The sequence below is a fragment of the Protopterus annectens genome, chromosome 2.part1 (genome assembly GCF_019279795.1).
Source record: "Protopterus annectens isolate FY-2018-M chromosome 2.part1, PAN1.0, whole genome shotgun sequence".
NCBI lineage: Eukaryota > Metazoa > Chordata > Ceratodontiformes > Protopteridae > Protopterus > Protopterus annectens.
Genome location: NC_056729.1, coordinates 261,656,325 through 261,677,918, shown reverse-complemented (window position 1 = coordinate 261,677,918; position 21,594 = coordinate 261,656,325). Strand labels below are relative to the sequence as shown.

At 35.7% G+C, this 21,594-nt stretch overlaps 1 protein-coding gene across 1 annotated transcript in view; it reads right to left on the bottom strand.

Moving 5' to 3' along the window:
• The window catches only part of BANK1 (B cell scaffold protein with ankyrin repeats 1), a 1,951,135-nt gene that overhangs the window by 1,313,340 nt on the left and 616,201 nt on the right, over positions 1 to 21,594 (bottom strand). The window contains exon 7 of the mRNA XM_044063440.1: positions 18,817 to 18,867. Coding sequence (XP_043919375.1) covers positions 18,817 to 18,867 — 51 coding nt within the window. The remainder of the gene's footprint in view (positions 1 to 18,816; positions 18,868 to 21,594) is intronic.

Genomic DNA, 21,594 nt, shown 5'->3' with positions numbered 1-21,594 from the left:
TTTATTTTCTTTCTGTCCCATTTCTGTTAATTTTTATACAGGTACAACCATGTTTCTTCTTCTGCTGCATGTCCAGGGATCTCCTCACAGAGCTGGGACAGTGGCACCAAACATTTTGACACCTTGTCACATGGAAGCCTGACAAGCCTCACAGACCATGGGCTTCAGGACTTGGTTGAGGATGTGGTGAAATAGGTTGTGGACAGACATCTTCAGCCAGTCCAGTATGCTCTTCAGTGGGTTCAAGACCCAGTGCCCTGGTTGACCACTATTTCACCACAGTCCCCCCACACTCTCAACACTGGGGTCCTCCATGACAATACTATCAAGCAGTGAAAGTATTTGCGGTCCTGTGGACTGTGGCTTCATCCTAATCTCAACTCCTATTCAGCCCCCTCCTTCCTTAATCCTCTCTTCTACATCCTCTTATCTTTTAGCCAAACTACTTTCTTTCAGAAAAAAAAATTGAAAAAGGGGGGATGTCTATCCCCCACCAAAAACATAATACCCTCCTCTCTCACCTCCTCCAGCAGAACCATCTTGATATGTTTCTTCTGTTTCCCTTTTTGTTATATCACTCCTTTTCAGTCTTTCCTATCTTTCCATTTCCGCTCTTTAAAGAAACCAACAGGTTGTCCACATAAGGATATCCCTATATAAAACATATGAAACCCCCTTATATTTTTAAAAGTTTATAATAATAGTTGCCCTGTGTGCTGCTTTCCTGAATGTGAATAACTTGTGATTACTGAATTAGCATATAGGCATAGGTTCATAGGTTCATACTAGGCTATCTGCCCTGGGGCAATTATAAGCCTAGCCCGATTTTGTTTGGCTTACGCCACCCCTTGATTTGAGTATACTGTGCCCTTTTTAAGGTTTAGTTTGCTGTGCCTCTGTCTAATAGTGACACGGAAGTAATCCCTGGGACAAACCTATGATCCCCCATCCACTCATCAAGATTCTTCTTGAAGAGATTCAGTGAGATGCTCTGCCTAACATGAATTGGAATTCTATTCCAGAGCGAAGGGAGCCTCTGGGTTATGAATCTGTCCCTCCAGCAAGTTCTATTTATTTCAGTACTGAGGTTCAAGTCCCTCGGGCGTGTGGCTCTAAGGGATTTAGATTTACTGAGGTGGAGCATGTCCCATTAATTCTGGATTGGACATAGCTTTATATGTCGGGCATAGATCGCCTCGAAGTAGGTGGTATGCAACTGAGTAGAGCTGGAGTTTTTTTAATCGAGCAGCATATGGCATCTGTTTGAGTCCCTTGATCCTCTTGGTGAGGTACTTTTGGGGTCTTTCTAATTGCTGCAGGTGTCGGGTAAGGTACATCCCAAAAGGGGCATTCTATTCTATAATGGTCCTGATGCGGGATGAATAAAGGGGCACGATTACCTCTCTTGATTGATCTAGAGGTGAATCCTTTCATGATGAGGTGGGCTATGTAAAAGGTCTTTCTAACCACTTTGGCAATGTGGTTGTCAAAGGAGAGATTGCTATCAACTTGGGTCCCCAGATACCTAATTTCTTTCTCTGTATTTAATGGGTTACCGCCTATGTGGTAATTTGTGGGCACATTGTTTTTGCCAAAGGGTATGACTATACACTTTTTGGCATTTAGCTTTAGACCATGGCTCTGGCACCAGTTATCTGTCTCTGTGAGACCTTTTTGAAGGATGTTTGTGTCAGCTAGAGAATTGATTATGGCGCCTAGTTTGCAGTCATCTGTGAACTTGGTGAGCCATAGTCCTCCCACGTTGGCCTGTACCTTGGAAATGTATATACCGAACAAGAGCGGTCTCAGGACAGAACCTTGTGGGACGCCACTTGTGACTGGTTTCGAGTCTGACATGGCTCCAGCAACTCTCACTCTGTGGGTTCTGTCTTTGAGCCAGTTTGCGACCCATCTTGTGACATAGGGGTTTATATTTAAGCTGGATAGCTTTTCTATGATGCCCAAGTGGAGTATTGTGTCAAATGCCTTTGCTAGGTCCAGATAGGCTGTGTGGACTACCTTCCCTTCATCTTTGGCTTTGGTCACTGTTTCGAAGAAGTCAACCAGGTTCAAAAGGCAGGATCTCCCTTGACGAAGCTGAACTGGGTAGGATCTAGTGTCTGTAGGTCCCCAATGTCTTTGTTTATAAGCTCCATGATGATCCTCTCCATAGCCTTGCAGACTAAGCTAGTCAGGCTTATGGGGCAATAGTTTCCAGGGTCCATAGAGGCTCCACCTTTGTGGAGTGGGACCACTGTTGCTGTATGCCATTCTGTGGGCACATATCCTGTAGTGAGGCTGAGATTGTACAGCTGTTTTATTTGAGGGATTAGTTCTTCTTGGAGTTCATGTAGGATGCAACCCGGGATGCCATCTGGTCCCATGGAAGCAGTGTTTTTTGCTTTGGAGAGGGCAGCCTTCACCTGAGCATCAGAGATGTTTGAGAGGCAGCCCTCTGCCGGGATAGATACTTGCTCTTTTTTGGGGGGGAGGGGGTGGAGAAGTTTGCACTGAACCTGTCTGCCAGGATATTGGCGATGTCTGTGGGTTCAGTGTATTTTTTGTCATTTAGAATCAACTCAGAACAAGTCTGGGAGTTGCATCCCAGGAGCCTAACATAACTGAAAAAAGCCTTATGATTGTCTTTAGTGTCCTGACCAATTTTTCTCTCGAAGCTGGCCTTGGAGGATTTTATGAGGGATCATAATTTTTTGCTAGTACTGATCAGAGATGCCTTCCCTATTAGGGATTTTGCTCTATCATGTAGTATCTTCCTCCTTCTGTTGTACAGTTTATTTATGGCTGGGGTCCACCAGACTGGATGCCTGCCTTTGGATGTTTGGGTTTTGGTTTTGTTTGGGATAGCATGATCCATGCATTCCTGGAGATGTCCGTAGAATGCGTTTATATAGGATTCTGCAGTTTGGGCCGTAGTTTCCACTGGCCCTGGGGCCTTGAAGGATTCCACTTCGGTTTTGAGAAGTGAGAAGTTCGCTTTGAGAAGTTTTTCACTGTGGTTTTCTGGGCTGGGGGTGGGGTCGGGATGTGGACATCCAGTGAAATTAATTTATGGTCTGATCTTACCAATGAGGGATATACTTCAGGTGTGGAGCATAGAGTCCCCATGTTGGTAATGATCAGGTCTAGTATGTTATCCCCTCTTGTGGGAGTGGTGACTAGTTGTTCCATAGCATTTGAGTTTATAATTTCCAGGAACCTTTGGGCTAAGGTGCTGGGGCTTGAGTAGTGCTCCCAGTCTATGTTTGGGTAGTTGAAGTTGCCCAATATAATGGTGTTCGGAGAGATCTTCATCTTTCACGAGTTACTGCTATGCAAGTGCGAACCTCGGAAATATGATTACCACCTTATATGTCCAGCTTTGGAAATTCATTGCTTCCATGAATCTCATACAGACACACTGTACATACAGACATACATATCTATGCTGCCCTTTGGTAATGAAACTAAAATAATTTATCTCACATTTGCATAAATTCTACTATAGGGTCATAGGTAGGTACTAGGCTTGTGGTAGAGGGGGACCATTAAGGAGCCTAGCCAAATTCCCAGTTGTCCTAAAGCAATGTCTGGTTAAGTGACTCACTGAAGGTTGCAGAGCAGGCAAATGAGGGCTGAGGGAATCAAACCCTGTTCCACAGGAACTGTCACTGACAGTCTTAGCCCTCTGTTCCAAATGCCAGACTAAGTATTTAAAATAGTGCCAAGCCCCCATTACCTTACTGTCCTTGCACACCACAGATAGTATCCTAAGATCAAATAACACTTCACCAGGCAACAAAAGACCTAGAATATACCTTCTAAATTCATGGGACACACTTCCATTGGAAGTAGAAACTACAAAGAAGCATGCTACATTCAAATTATATCTTGAAGTGTATCTTAGGTATATACTAGCATGCCATAAATGTGAAGTAACATAAAAAGAGAAAACATTTTCTTTCTGGCTCCTTTATCACTCCCTATTTTAATAAAGTTTAGCTTTTCCATGTTTCTTCAATATTAAGATTTGTGCGCTCTCCTTTGCAGTATTAAACCTCTTATAAGTTTAGCCTTCTTATCTACATAATCACCAATGTGGTATTCTTACTAACCTTTAAGCTACCTAGACTTATATTTCCATTTTTTTAAGTTTCATTTACCAATCACAAATCTTTTACTATCTTATTCCTCATAAACTATCCCTCATCTATCTATAGTCTGCCTTCTTCATTTAATTTTAATTCACTGATTTTGTCCATTGCAGGATATACACCTGTTATATGTGTGTTATTATACTAATAGACTACTCAGACCTATAAGGGATGAAAGACATGAAGAACATTGACATGCCACTATACTGTACATGCAAAAATTATTTTATTGACATCCTGCCTATTTATGTAGTTTTACACTCAGATGCATTTCAAGTTGAACAATGTAGTACACTTAATAAATGCTTTATTTTGTAAGCCCCTAGAAGAAATATATTATCTATGTGTATAGTTTTAAATAACACACACACACACACACACACACACACACACACACACACACACACACACACACACACACATATATATATATATATATATATATATATATATATATATATATATATATATACAGTTCACAATACTTCCAGCACTCCAAAATGATAAAATCCACAGTCAGAGTGAAGTAAAAGTAGTTTAATGGACAAAACAGCCCAAAACAACACAAACCGGTGGCCGGTTTCGCTCACAGTGTCTTCAGTGTGCATAAACCTGTTACAAAGGCCGTACTGATGTACGTATAACACGTAATGTTCATCTTACTATTTAAAGATGCAGATGCACTCTAAATAATCATCATGACTGTTTTAGTGCATGAAAATTAAAGTCAAAACCTATGTTAATGTTTAACTATGTTAAACAACAGTATCTATAATAATATACTATAAATAAATAAATAAACATACATTTAACCTAAATATACCCTAATCTGATAGAAAATAACATGAAACCTAAATAAAAACGTAATTACAGTGTCGTTTGGTCAGCGGAAGTGTTGGTAGATTATTTTTTCATAACAGCCGAGATATGGCCCAAGGTACTGATTTTTTAAGTTACATCAAAAATATAACAGCTGATAAAGATGATAGTGCGTGTTTTACTGGGGTTACTGATACGAATGTTACTACATCAGCGGCTTTTTCTAAACCTACGGAGGTGGCTGATAGCTTTAACAAATTAACAGAGGCTTCCAAACGAGTAAGAGCAAATGTATGGCATTGTAAGTTATTAAAGGCCTACTTGGCTGCCAAAATAGCACCAAGGGGCTTACGAGTTTATGTTGAACCAGGCTTGGGCAATACTGATGAGAATTTTATGGCGAAATGGAGAAGTATACAAGCTACTGATTCGAGTATGTTCTGCAATTGTTAGTGGAACATTATGAATCACAATTGCCTATGTTGTCAGCCAAGCTTGATGAATGTTATGAATATACACAAAAGTTTGTGAGTGCCTCAGAAAACAGTAACCTATATACCCGATTTAAAAATGATTTAGATAAATATGACAAGGAACTATCTAAACGCAAGATGCAAAAATATCAACGTGATGTTAATGATTTCAAACAAACCACTATGTATACTTGGAAGAAGTTAAAAAAGGGTGTGAGATTCAATGATGATAGACAAGTCCCCAGGCCGAAAAGGAAAAGGGTTAAATCTATACTAAGGAGACGAGAGTCTGTAACGAGTGCTTCTGAATTTTCTTCTAGCATGTCTAATACTGATACGGAGCCTGAGAATATGGAATTATTAGAAGTTCCATCACCAGTTTCTAAAAGATATAGAATCCCTTTAGAAGGGCAGGGCGGAAACACCGAGGGTGTAGACGACATTGTACGCAAGATATTTCAAGAACAGCTGATACAACCGAATATCTAGATGGACATAATGATGAACAGTCGATTAATGACATAAATAATTTGGTTATTAATCTAACTGATTATGTGTTTTCCTCCAGTGAAATCAGTGTGCTTAATAAAGGTCTCGGGTTTATCCCCTCTTTTTTTGTTTCACAATATGATGTTGTCAATGATGTAAAAAGTTTCTGTAGAAAGCTTAATTTAAAATATTTTTTTCACATCAAGATCAGTCCTTAGAGGACAGTGATGTCGGGGGGGGTTCAAATTCAGGAAGTCACAGTTTAAGCCTCCCTACCACAGTACTATTAAGATGTTTGAACAGCTAGTATTAAAAGATTTACATCTACATCAGTCAAGTATTTTTTCCAATAAACAATACAATTTGACAAAGCGGGAAAATGAAGCTTTAAGTAAACTTAAGAACAATCCTAACATAGTTATTGTTGGGGCTGATAAGGGTGGGGCGGTAGTCATTTGGGATAAAAAACACTATTTGGCAGAGGCTACTAAACAGTTGACCAATGATGAGTACTATCAGACTCTAGATTTTGATCCTATTCCGATTCATAAAAGGGTGATCGATGCCTTTTTAAAGCAGACTTGTGAACAACAGATTATTACTCCGCAGCTGTTTAAACAACTACAGGTAGATAACCCCACTCTCCAATATTTCTATATGGTGCCCAAGATACACAAAGGCCTTATTAATCCCCCAGGACGTCCAATAGTAGCAGGGAGGGGGTCTTTGACTGAGCCCCTCTCAGAATTTCTAGAATATAAGTTAAAAAAGCTATTGGTTTATGTAACAGCTAGGATTCGAGATACTCAACAGTTTCTAGCTTTAATTGATGATATTCAAGTAACAAGAGAACAATATCTGGGGACTTTAGATGTACAATCGCTATATACTTCCATACCACACTCAGGGGGTGTCAGGGCAGTGCAATATTGGATGACTATTTCTGGTATATACTCCACTTATGAACAAGAATTTTTGATCAAGGTACTTGAATTAGTGTTGGAACATAATGCTTTTACCTTCAATCATCAGTGGTATTTGCAGGTCAAGGGAACAGCTATGGGGGCAACTTTTGCCCCCACTTATGCTGACCTCTTCGTGGGGTATTTTGAAATACAATATATATACTCTTTACCCACACATTTCAAGCAACACTTGATCATGTGGAGACGATACCTGGATGATTGTTGGATAGTGTGGGGGGGATCTCAGCAACTTTGGCAGTTATTTGTGGAATTTCTTAACTCCAATAGTTATGATATAAAGTTTTTGGGCAATATTGATCTACAGGAGGTACAGTTTTTAGATGTCACGGTGGGTAAAGCTGATGATGGGTCTTTGTATACTGACCTCTATAGAAAGCCCTTTTCTAAGAATGCTTTTCTACATGCCAGTAGTTGTCATCCCCCCACACTATCCGAAACATACCAGGGTCTCAATTTCAGTGTACTAGGAAGATATGTTCTACCAATGTTCGGTATGAGAGGCAGGCCAAGGATTTAGAATTAAGATTTCAGAGTAGGGGCTATCGCAGGAATCAGGTACAACAAGCTTATAGGCAAGCTAGTCTAATGAACAGAAACACATTATTGACTGATCGTGAACATAAGGACGACAGTCCTTCTATTAGGTTTATAACAACGTTTGGCATCAATACACATTATATCAAAGACACATTAATGAAACACTGGCATATTTTGCAGGCAGATGAATTTTTTACTAATTGTGTTGATAGTGTATGCCACTTTGGTTGTAGAAGGGGTAAAAATTTGGGACAACATTTCTCTAATTTTAAAAAAGACCATGTTCAAAGCACTGGATCACTGGTTACAGTGGGTAGCACTTTTTGTGGTGCTTGTAAACATTGTAATGTTATGGCCAAAACGAAGTCCTTTACATCAGTGAATACAAAAAGAGTATTTGACATCCGATGTTTTATTACTTGTAATAGCACTTGGGTAATATATATGGCGGTATGCCAATGTGGTGCTTTTTATGTAGGGCAGACTTCCTGTACACTTAAACAAAGAATATCTCTACATATTAGTGATATTAAGTGTCAACGTACTAGAAGTGCCCTTTACAAACACAAGTTGATTCATCCATCAGCATATTTTATATTTATAGGATTGGATAAAATATCCACACATAACATAGGGGATCATCATAAACATCGTATGTTGACCCACAAGGAACGACGTTGGATAGTAAACTTGGGGGCTTTGTTTAAGCCAGGATTGAATAACCATTGGTAGCAAATATTGGTAGTAGTTTTGTGTACAAGTGGGTTGTCACACGGGTTGTAGTTTAGGTTTCATGTTATTTTCTATCAGATTAGGGTATATTTAGGTTAAATGTATGTTTATTTATTTATTTATAGTATATTACTATAGATACTGTTGTTTAACATAGTTAAACATTAACATAGGTTTTGACTTTAATTTTCATGCACTAAAACAGTCATGATGATTATTTAGAGTGCATCTGCATCTTTAAATAGTAAGATGAACAGTACGTGTTATACGTATATCAGTACGGCCTTTGTAACAGGTTTATGCACACTGAAGACGCTGCGAGTGAAACCGGCCACCGGTTTGTGTTGTTTTGGGCTGTTTTGTCCATTAAACTACTTTTACTTCATGCTGACTGCGGATTTTATCATTTTGGAGTTCTGGAAGTATTGTGAACTGTGTGTTTCAAGTCCGTGCACTGTTATTGTGTTCCATGCACCATCTTCGGTTTGGAATATTTTATATATATATATATATATATATATATATATATATATATATATATATATATATATATATATATATATATATATATATACAAATATATATAAAACAAGCACATACACACAAAACAGGCCCATTTCTTTTAGAATGAGCAAAAGTCAATAAAGGCACTGAATTGGGATGTCATTCATCACGTCTTATTTTTCCCTAGATACTGAGACTCTTTGCAGACAAACCCTGGTTTTTAGAAATGTTATCATCAGTGGTAAGCCGTCCTTACCACTGGCAGTAGACACATGATTCAGTGACACCTAGAGGTGCAAGACCACAGTGGGCAGTCTCTCTAGCCTACTACTAATGTAAATGAAGCATTCTAGGGGGAAGGGTGTATGAAAATTAGCCATGTGCTCTTTCTTTGAGCAGCCTGCAGTAAGTAGTTTATATAGCCAAGAGATTCTGAGTTCCATTCTGCTGAGTTAATCACCACGGCCAATTGTAGTAATTAACACGACCAAAAGTTTGCATCCATCCTTTTCTTTCAATGGGATAGTTCACATTAGAGAAAAGTGCCAGAGAGTTTAGCAGTTAGACAGCAGTGGTAGAGTGTGTGAATGGGTGTATGTGTGTGGTAGCATTGTGTGCATGTATGCAAAGTTATGAGTGGTGTTAGGTGATAGTGTGCGTGGGTGAACGGGTGAGTGTTTGCGAGATGCAGACACCAGTGTTAAACATGGCAAAAATAACCTGTTTGCATATTATATTTTGCTGTTATTGAATTATGCGAGGTCTACACCACCTGGCTTACTGGTTTCTTTTATTAATTATCTGTGTTATCCTAGCAAAATAAACCAAGCCAAATCAAAGATATTAGTAAAATGTTTCCCACAAATGAGGCCATAAACCTTGGGCTTTATAACGACATAAGAGTACCACTAGCACAATGTCCAAAGCTCTCTCTTTAACAACATGTTTTGATCAAACTAAGGATGAAAAATTAAGATACCAAAATAGCTCATATATATGCTGTTAAATGTTGGACTCATATATTTATGCTACTCAGACAAAATCTAACTTAAAAAAATATTGTATCCCTCATATTACTTTATATCACATAGACCACTTCATCAAAACCCAGCAAAACACAATTACAACTTTTAAAAAGAGAATTATTGAAATTTCTTTATGCAGACACAGAGCTAGTGTATTTAAATAGCAGGACATGGTGAAAAGAACATTGCTCCCTGCATAAACAGTCTTTAATTGTTCTGCAAGATTCTTTTTTCAGTGGTTGTCTTATTTACAATTGACAAGCTAATTTTTATCAGAGTGTGTGAGTTGTCTGTTCATGATGGTAGCATTTATAGGGGAGTTGTGCACATGAAATTATGACCGTATTCTAAATGACCACTAATGCCACCTTACCCCAAATGCAGTATCTGTGGCACTTCTTTATACACTTTATTTTGTCACTTCCACTCAGAAAATAATCATGCTTAATACAGATTCTATACACGTCATCACAATGAAAACTTCTCAGTGAAAACCTTCATAAATCTCTCAAAGCTCTTTAACATATATTATGCATAATATAGACAGAGGGCCAAATTCAATAAAGCCTATACTAAGTGTATACTAAGTGTCACGATACATATTCAAGAACATTCTTATCACAGTTTTTGTGTTTTCTAGTCACTCCAAAAGATTACACTAAGTGTACATGTAGTCAATATTTAAAGCGGCAAGAATATCAGTAAGAAAACAAAAATTAGGAGGAAAATGGTATGAGTTATGTCTGTGTTGTCTGTTCACTCAGAATGGTTTATACATAGTGTATTCTTAGTGTAGGCATTATTGAATTCCAGGGAGAGTTTAGACAAATATGACTTAAAGGGACTGTCTATATCCGGGTAGTATATAAAACTATATCATATTCAAAAATCTCAACACTCCACTTAGTTCTACTGACTCCTTTTAGAGTCTCTGATTTATAAATTCTAACATAGCCAGTTAGATTACTTTTTGGAGCATATATTGCAAAGATGTACTTCCCTAAAATATATTTTGCTTGAAGATGAAGGCATGCTAATTCTTATGAGTGGGCAAAGCCAAAATTATCAAATGCCGACATTCAAATCACCAAGACTTTAAGTAATGGTATCATTAAAGTATTATTAGAAATCTGGGATTTCTCCCATATTTCTAATTACCAATATATTATGCTAATTGGCACTCCATACTAGAGCTCTACAGTAAAACATCGCACCAGACTTCATGTCTAGTACTTAGCAGGGCAACTTATCAACTTAGGGAAGTTTGGGCCATTTGGTTATAACACTGAACTGCTGATACTAATTTGCTCCATTAAATAAAAAAGGACTTTCCTGTTGCTTAAAATACTTAATGGGCTACAAGTTCAATTCTATTTGTATATCACTGATGATGAAAGCATAACTAGTTTTGATATGCAAATAAATGGTATGCATGGTGAAAACAGATTTTATATATCCGTAGTATGAATGCCTGTAAGAACATTTTTTTCTTTATGTTCATAATACTAAGAAAACACAGAAGAGTAGGATTTTATATAACAATATCTAAATCTGGAACATATTACATTTGTTAGTTAGGTAGGCAACATTGCTCTCAATATTTAAAAAATAAGTATGCACACATGTATGCTTTAATAAAATTTTGACAGGTTACATTCTGGTTATAGACTGTACAATGGTCATTTTTGGGCAATGAATCTGATTATGAACTATGAAATATTAAATATGAGCTAGCAATTATATGTTTGCTTTCTTTCTTAATATAAAGATAATTTAAAAATAAATAAATTAGATGATGAATTTATAATTTGCATTATGTGCCCATTTGTTAATCTGCAAATATACAGTCATAGAAATGAATGAATAATAGCTTTCATACTGGACTCAAACCCAAGACCTTGAGCATACCTTCCTGTTATCACTGTTGCTAGGCCAAGAACTTCTTGAAAGATAGGTGATGAGCCCCCCCCCCCCCAAGCCTTATCTTTTCAGCTAGAGTAACTCTGTTTAGTAAATCCTCACTTTGTAAATAATTTTATATTGAACAACTTTCAAACTCGTAAAACTCTTCCATCATCTTTCATTTTAGTTATCCATATCTGTTAGAAATGGACAGGAAAATCAATTATATCTTTTTGTCAGATCTTTAATGTAAGGCCTGTTAAAAGTAAAACTTCACCCATTCTATATGCAGTTTCATGCAGGTTATCATTTACTTTCACACTGTCTTGCTGTCCTTTTATTTTGCTTTAATTAGAAGACCTTTACACAATTTTTAATAAGGATACTTTTTTATTTCATTGTTAGGATAGTGAAGTCCAAAGTGAAATACCTGCTCTGGTGGAGTTTTTTAACTGAATGTAGAACAGACACTGCTGTGAAAAAGGAGATAATTAGTCGGGAATATAAAATATTGCATGATAAGTATAGGAATCAATCACGGAAGGTTAGATAATACTGGGAAGAGAGACTGGAAAAGCAATTCACAAGGGAATAATGGGATGACATACGTATGGCTCCCACGTATGTAACAAAGTCCAGACAGATTAGGATTTTTGCTTGAAAGTGTTTGCATAGGTATTTTTATACCCCAAGGAGATTTTAAAGAAATTTTCCTCAGGTAGATAAATGCTGGAGGTGAGATAGGGAAAAAAAGGGATAACTGGGAATATGCTTTGGGAGTGTAATTAGGTGGCAGAAAAATTCCCTATATAATACTACGTGAGAAATGTTGGGGAAACAAATGGCTGTAACTAAAGAAATTATTCTTTTGAGCTGGGACTCAGGATCTGAATTGCCAAAACATAGTAAGACCTTAAGTTTAGTTTTATTGACTGCCAAAAATCAACTACTAGAAAACGGAAATCAAAATCTAAACCAAATATATTTGAAATATTTAATATTGTAAAAGAGATGAATAACTAGAAATTGGATCTTTTGAAAAAGGAATAAGTAAATTGCATAGATATAAATGAAATTTGTGGGAACAATACATGCAAAATAATGTTCAGGAGGAGTGAAGTTTAAAGGAAGGCATACATTGGACAATGTATACAATTTTGGATTGAATGGGAGTTGCAAAGAATGAAAACATATATGTAATGTATAATATATATATATATATATATATATATATATATATATATATATATATATAAATTAAGCATTTTAATTTGGTTTGTTTTCTTTTCTATTAATATATGTGTGCCTATGTATTAAGTGATAATTTAACAAAGGTCTTTGAAAAACAAACAAACAAAAAAAATCCCTTCCTATAACATTACCTTTGTACAGACATATTTGAGCTGAATAGTGTCCAGGTGAAGTGATTTATTTCCTTTTTCAGTGTACTAGGATATGCATTTTGCTTTGTCAATAATGTGAATGGTTGATATGTTTTGTTTGATCTTTTGTGAATCAGCCATTTAACAAGTTGATTATTCATGATAAAATCAGATATACATATATATGACATAATAAAAATAGAGAAAGAATGTGAGAGGTTGTATTCATAGATTTTACACACACACACACACACACACACACACACACACACACACACACACACACACACACACACACACACACACACACACAAAGACACAGACACTTACCTACACAACGTTATCATTCTGTAACTAAAACAGTTAACTAGGAACTTATTAAGGCACTAAGACCTTGACGGCATTGAATGTATCTTGGAGGAGCCATATACTGTAACGGTATTATATCCATAAGGTTCTATTTCAGAAATGTCATCTATATTATTTGAATGTGATCTGTTATGAGACTTGCTCACTTTAAGGAATACATATTGTATTAATATACAGTAGATTAAGTGCTAGCAATGTCACTTATGAAATTGATATCAGGTATTAAGCTGATTTTCTAAAAATGGGTATTCAGAGTACAATGTAGGCTAACTAGGTATAAACAATACAATATAGGAAGAAACAAAAAAAAATCCTGTCAGAAAATTTGTTTGCAGGGTACTAGCTTTTAATCTTTGCTTAACTTAGTTGCAAATTGAGCTGCAAGCCCACAGTAATATATCACTATTATTTATTTTACCTATATTCACCCATTGATCTATAACATTTTGCAAAGGGATCTGTCTGGCCAGAAGTGTAACCTTGAGCAATGGATGGGAAATCAGAAATTCACCCTGTGCTTGGCCACCATGTCTCTGATAAACAGAGGCAGACAGTAATGCCCAATCTAACATACCCCCTCATAACCTCCAGAATCATCCTAACAAACATACCCCTACTAATAAATGCCCATGATACAATAGGGACACAAGTGGGTTGGATTACATTGCTAGGCTTATAAAGGCACTGGTGGTCATTAGCTTAGTATATACCCATGAGCCTTTAAATGTATGAATCTTGCAGACATAGAGTAAATTAAAAATACTGTAAGATTTTATTTCACTCCTTTTTGTTATATTGTAAAATACTACAAAATGTATGTAAAGAAAACAAAGTAAGTCATACCATATTACAGCAAACACTTTTGTGTGTCACCCTTTACGGATATTAAATAAAATGTACATGTCTTGCAGTGTTTACAGCTATGTATATTGTTTATGAGAAACTCACTTTGCCATGTCTACATATGCATTATGTATTTTGTGAAAATAAGCTGTTCTTCACAAAATGCACTCTTGTGCATGCAATACCGTTTGTCTTTTTGCTGGGGTTGTGGCTGAAAAAGTCCTTGGGCCAGTTCAATTACTCAGTAAAGAAGAATGAATAAACAAATAAACAAATAAAATAATTCCAGTATTTTTAAAATCACTTTTACTTTTGGCGTTGTCAGAAATAAACATATTTTGCCTAATGGCTTTCGGAATGTAAGGAACTCATCTGAGATGCAAGCTTTTTAATTAGTGATATTTAGAACCAATTAATTGAAGCACAGCACTAAAAGCAGCTTCATCAGACTGTATCAAATCAGCAAAATGAGCACCTCTCTAAATATACTTGAAATACCAGTGAACATCGTTTAATTAAAAACACAGCACGTCACATGTGAAAGCAAGTAACCAATACCTAAATATAGTTGCTTAAAAAGATATGTAAATTAACTACATAAGGGAAACCACACTAGCAAAGACCAAGACTCAGATCCGCAAAATGATATCACAATGGAAATAATAAAGATACAGGAAATAATTGTTTTCCCTTTTAATTTTCCTATCATTATCAACAGTAAGTTCAGAAACATACAAGAAATGAGTAAATTATTACTGTACTCCAGAGCACTGGAGCATTAGTCAGTAAGAAGTATTGAACTTACTTCTTGTATCACTAGCTGATTTTTTTATTTTTCACATAGATTTTTTTATAGGATACACACGTCCTAAAAGCCGCTACTACTGTGAAAAATTTGATGAGCAGGAAAACTATCTTTATGTTAGTGACATACTCAGTAGGTTGATAGTCTACCTTCATAGCAACTATAACAAACTTTAATATTGTTCTTACAAAAGCATTTGTCTTTGGTTAAAACAAAATACAGCAGTGACTTTGAGGTAGACAAGATTACATATAAAGTATTACCACATGAACTTTAAAAGCAGATTAATGTTTAAAAATCTATAGACAGATGTTTAATTGTGAACACAACCCTTCCATGTTTCACAAAAACAAAAAAAAAAAACAGTTGCATGTGTTTGTGGATATAGGGTATGACTATGTCATGCCCCAGCTGGTGTGATTCCTCACACTTGGCATATGTTGGGCATGTTGTTAGCCCTGAAGGGCAACATGTTATTAGCACTGAATGGGGTCATGTTCTTTGTGCAGAACTGTGGATGTACATGGCACTGATGAGGTGACATCTCCTTGGCACAATATGGGTGACTTTGGTACTTCATGGCTGACATATTCTTGATACTGCATAGGAGGCATGTCCTTCTTACTGCATGCTCAATATGGCCTTAACATTCTATGGTCAACATGTCCATGGCACTGTATGCTGACATGCTCTTGGCACTGAACAAGGGGTTGGATATGTCCTTTCACCAAGGTGTACCAACTTCCAAGTAGATTTCATTATGTTTGGTGGTGAAGAAGGCATTCCAGTTAGTTCTGCACACTGCTGGTATAATTATTTTCTGGACTGTATGAGTGTCATTTTAGAGTCTGTCATCCATACCTGAGTCTCCTGCACTTTTGCCTTAGAAATCATAGGTATGCATAATTACAAAAGCTTTTTATAAATCTTTTATCAAACCAAGAGTTTCTTAATTACAGGTAGAAAGTAAATGAGCACAACACATTAGTTTGATATAAATTGCAAATGGTGATGGCTGAACTGAAAGGGAATACTATCAGCTGGGGAGTGTGACCACTCAGATACCTGTTAGTCCATTCCATGGAGAGAAGAGAAGAAAAACTGAAATTTCAAAGATGCTGTGTAACTGAAACAAATGGAGGACCACACTAAAGTTAGCAATGCACTAAATATATTTGGAAGGCTTAATTAATGAACAGAGACCCTCTAGGAATAAGAAAAAGAAAGACATTCACAGCACACCTGTGTGAGATAAAATAGGAGATTTTTCATACAAGTGATGCACTCTGCTATCAGGCAGTACAACATTTTGCACTCACTCTCAAAATGTGCATGTTTTTGAGACTATGGGACTGAAATTCTGTATTTCTCTTATTCTATAACATCAAAAGTATTTTATCATTGAGAACACTACTTATTTTCTGCAGACATTTCTTCTGGTACAACATGGGAAATGCAACAATCTTACTGCAGTTGAGAGTGGTCAATACATGTTTCAGCTCCTTTCTAGACACAGATCACAAATCAATTTCCCTCGCATGCAAAAAATGACATATGTAATTAGCTTTAGGAAAATCTGTAGTAACTTTTTACCAGTGGTTTTCTTTTCACTTTTGCACGTTATTCACCACAATTAACACATTGCCAGTGTGTAACCACCAAGCCCGGCATCTCCACTTTGTTCATACGTGTTCCAGATCCACAGCCACTACAATCTTCTGCGGAAGTTAGACAATACAAACCAGAAAGATACAACTATTATATGATAGAGGTTGACTGTGATTGTGCAGATTCAGAACTATTATTGAATTAATAAAGATGTGAATGCTTTGTATACAGCTATTCAAAAATTATCTGTAATCAGAACCTTTCCATTTTTTGGTACCCAGTCCTACAGCTGATTGTGCTTGTGAATTCATTTGGTTTGTTTTAAATATTCATCTTTTTTCATTTGATGGTCTGCTATATAGAAAGAAATGTGAAACAACCATGGGTACTACTTGTGTGCCATTTTATGCCAATTTTGTTATGGGTTTATTTGAGTTAGAATGTAAAATGTACTCTTTTTATGTTTTAGAGATAATTTACATATAATTATTAAAGTTTATAAATGTATTGATGAATTACAATATAATCAGTTTAGTCTATGATGTACAAGTACATGTTAATAAACAAGAAATAAGTTTTTGGCCTTGCTAGGGATTTCTGATTATAACATATCTATTAGAATACACCATAAGGATATTAGTGCAGCTATATTTTATATGGTAAAAGTCATCACACTGAACATTCAATAATTCCATTACCCTATGGAGAATTTTTAACAGTGAGGCAAAATTGTAGTGAGTGGATGGATTTTATAGATGAAGTAAAAATTTTAATATGTCTATTTTTTTTTAAATGTTATAAAACAGAATACATTTGTGTAGCGTACTTGAATGTATAGTATACAAAAAATAATTAAATAATAATGAAAAAAAAATAAGCATAAAAAATTCATCATTTTAGGCATGACAATAATGAAAATAACAAATAATGTTGCTGAATCTTTATATTTTGCAGTGCAATATAATATGTGAACTATAATGCTGTATTTATCTGTTAAAGACTATTGGACATGTATTAAGTAAACTTAATGCCTGTTATTACAAGGAATGTGTAATGTTTTGCACCAGAGGTATTGGTGTACCAGTTATATTGGTCATTTCACATGACTTGTAGTTCCAATATCTTATGTCCTAGTGCCTCATACCTCAAAGCAGGGCCACAGTTGGGGCCACTGTAGTGCATGTTGACTTATGGAACAAAAAACTGAGATAGAGACTAGTATTTGTAAAATCAGATTAATTTATCAGAATTATTGTGACTGTAACAATGTAATACACGTAATAGAATGTTTCTTAAGAACGTGTACTTTGATAAAACAAAAATATGTTCTGATAGGTTATGGATATGCTGTAGAATTATTTAAAATTGGAATGTTAAAGTCCTTTAGCAGCACTTGGTTACAAATGTCAACATACACAGTATAATGAGATGAAAGTGTGTATAGTTTATAGATATGCAGATACAAAAAGAATATATAATGATGTCAAACACGTATCAAGTTATATTCTCTTTCTGTATTTGCAAATACAGAAAGAATGTATAACAATGTTAAACATGTATAAAGTTATCAGGAGATTTATTTTATTTTGCAGTTTAACACTAAGCAGGAAGTGAATTGGAATGCAGTCATTATGTAATCACAGATTTCTTTAATTGTTCGTGTTTTATAAAAGTTATTTTTTAACAGGATAACTTGATTGATTTGAAGTGGGCTCAGCATATATATATATATATATATATATATATATATATATATATATATATATATATATATATATATATATATATATATATATATATATATATGTGTGAGTATGTGTGTGTCTGTGCGTGTGTGTGTGTGTGTGTGTGTGTGTGTGTGTGTGTGTGTGTGTGTGTGTGTGTGTGTGTGTGTGTGTGTGTGTATTGTGTTCATACTGTTTTATGTGGTGTAGCTTCCTCAGAAGGTTGCTATGTCTGAGGTGCTAGAAGTCATATGAATAATGCAGAGTTGCTGGGCTTGGGTGTTATTTTTCTTTCAAGGTTTTTAAAAATATGTTTCCTTACATTTCCTTTATATAGTTTGCTTTGAAACAGATTGCCAAACAAACATTATGTGTTAGTCATATACTTCTTTGTCTTGTATCTACAACACAACTACTGGAACAATATTTTAGATTAAAAAAAAAATTGTTATCAATGCCTAACATACCTGTGCTTTTCCAGTAAATGGCACACTTTGATCTTCTTTATCAGGTGAAACCTGCAAGAGAAATAAATTAAAATTCTTACTAAAGATATGTTCAAAGAATTAAAAATATTGGTATCTGATTTTTGATTCATCACTATATCTATTTTTCACCCTACAATAGCCTGTTAGGGTAATGCTGCTGTCACAGTTTTTTTTTTTTGTTTTCATTTAAGCCTTTCCTTTTTCCACAATTATGTTGTATCCTGAGCAGGTTATTTTTATTTTTAATTTAATTTTATTTATAATGGTTGTACGCAGGAATATACTTACTTTCAGAATACCTGTTGAAAGTCCGGGTAATTTTTTTCTACGGTATGACAGCAGATGCCCTTAACAGATGCAGCTCGCATATTTAAAGCACAGTAATATATCTGTGGCAATCAGATAACTTTTCATTTCTTAGTTAGTATTTCTCTACATATTTTCATTGATGTCTGTAACCATCATTAGTGGCATCTTACACAACTTTTATAGTATATAACCATTTATTAATATAATTACTAATTCCTTCATTTTGCTTGTGACAAAGTCTCACCTACAGTTTTATGGTCATGATTTAGTTTACTTTTTGTTTCTTTTGCATTGGTTCACTTTCTATTAGTCCTAGGCAATCAGTTGATAAATATTTGATGTCTTCTTCCATTTTTCCCCATACAAATCAAAGCTATATTGCTTGTTTATAAATCGAAATTAAGTAAAATAATCAGTCATTATTTTTCACAGAAGGGAGAAAGATGGTACAGATGGTCAAATCTGATCAATAGCCATGATAAACTGTATTATTTTTATATCATTCACTTTGTTTTGGACAGGCATATCCCCAAGACACTGCAGACTAGTTTCTGTCATAAACACTGCATTCACTTTGCTTCCTTATGTTCTTTCCGTGGCTGTGGGGATGCCACAACCCATCCTGGTAGACACTGGGCACAAGATAATGGGATCCATTTTGGGCCAAGTGCTATTCTACTGCAAAAATAGAAGGTACATAACAGAGAACAGATAATTAGGGAAATTAGGATAAAGACAAAAATGCTTGCTTGCCTACTGGGATGTGGTAAAAGTGGCATAAAGGAGTAGAATTTTATAATTGCTATTATCTAAGACATTACTTTTCAGTCTAGAATCACCAGCTAGACCAACATGATGCTACTAAACCTGCACTATACTCTTAGCTGAAAATGCAGCTACTTTCCATTTCAGGGAGATCTCAGTAAAAGAAATTAACAAGCCCATTAAAAATCTAAATAAATCATCTCCAAATTCTCCCCTTTCATGGCCTGAGGGATGGAGAACAATCTTACAAAGACACAATGTACAGTGTATTACTTTATGTAGATGACCTGTTACTATATATGTATGACCCAGCTGTACACCTTGGACCTCTGATGGATACTATAGGCAACTGTAATAAGTTAGCAGTGTGAACACTTATGTTTGAAAATGTGAGCTCAGTAGTTCGGTCCTCATAAAACATTGGAGTGACAATCTAAAACTGTTATTGCATTTTAAGAATCATTGCCTTCTAAATTTTGAATGTTGTATTACAGCAGAAAGGGGGATGTTCTCAGTTGAATGATCCAGTTAATGAATTAAACTGAGTTACTACAACAAATATTCTGTTGCAGATAGGTCAGGATGGTATGGAATATTTTTGAAAATGCATTTTAAAAATTCTGTGAGCAAGCACACAGTTGCATTAATTATTATTTTCCATATTTCATGTAGCAAAGTGCCTGTTTTAAGGCTTTCTGAAATGTGGTAAGTCAATGGGTGCTGAGAAATGAGGTTCTGCATTTTGTCTGGTAACAGCACAGCATGCTAAGGCCTTTACCTGATTACAGACTTCATATTATTATTTTCTGCTTTATTGTCTCATTCATCATTTGTAGAGTCTCTGACTTTAAGCTAGTCATGTAATCAAAACGTGATGTGGGACTTTTGCTGAAAAGGGACATGTGCTGTATCAGCTTAACTGATACCAAATAAAAACATTAACAAATGCATTTAATTTAAGTATGCTAGGATCTGTATTTACTTCTATTTCCTATTCTGACAGTGTACTAGATAAAAGTGGATCCTAGGAGATCATATTGCTCAGTAACGGACACACTCACAGTAGCCTCAAATCTAATCAACTCTTCTATTTCATATAAGGTGATATAGGTTTGACAATGAAAATTAAACATTTTAAAACTAGAGGTTCTTCTTTGTCTAATGTAAATCACTAGCTATGAGAGATTTCTGCCACAGTAAAGGTTCCTTAAATCTTTGAGAAGCCAAGGAACTAAATAATATTGATCAGGCAACTACATATTGTCTTTTTATAATTTTTAACAGTGAAAACTTGTATAAAGATTAGTACACTATCAGCTTTATTCTCTATTTTATCAGATCATTCAGCTATACCACCCTCTTCCATTTAACTAATCACCAGTATGAATCTGAATGAGCCAAGTGCTAACGTCATTTTCACTTTAGTGGGATTCCTCAAAATCCATAGAGAACCTTGATTGTAACCCAGGTTTGATTAGTGACTCTGGTGACTGACGGAGTGGCAGTGGCAGATGGCTGTTACCATCAATGGTGGAAGAGTGGTCCTATGGCTATCTACTAAAATGATCCCTGGTGGAGGTTGGGGACAATGCTATTGGGAGGTGTGGTCCAAGGAGAGATAGGGTGGGGACATGGCTGAACAACTGAGGAGGCAGGGTGAAACACTGCACCTCTCCTTTGCAA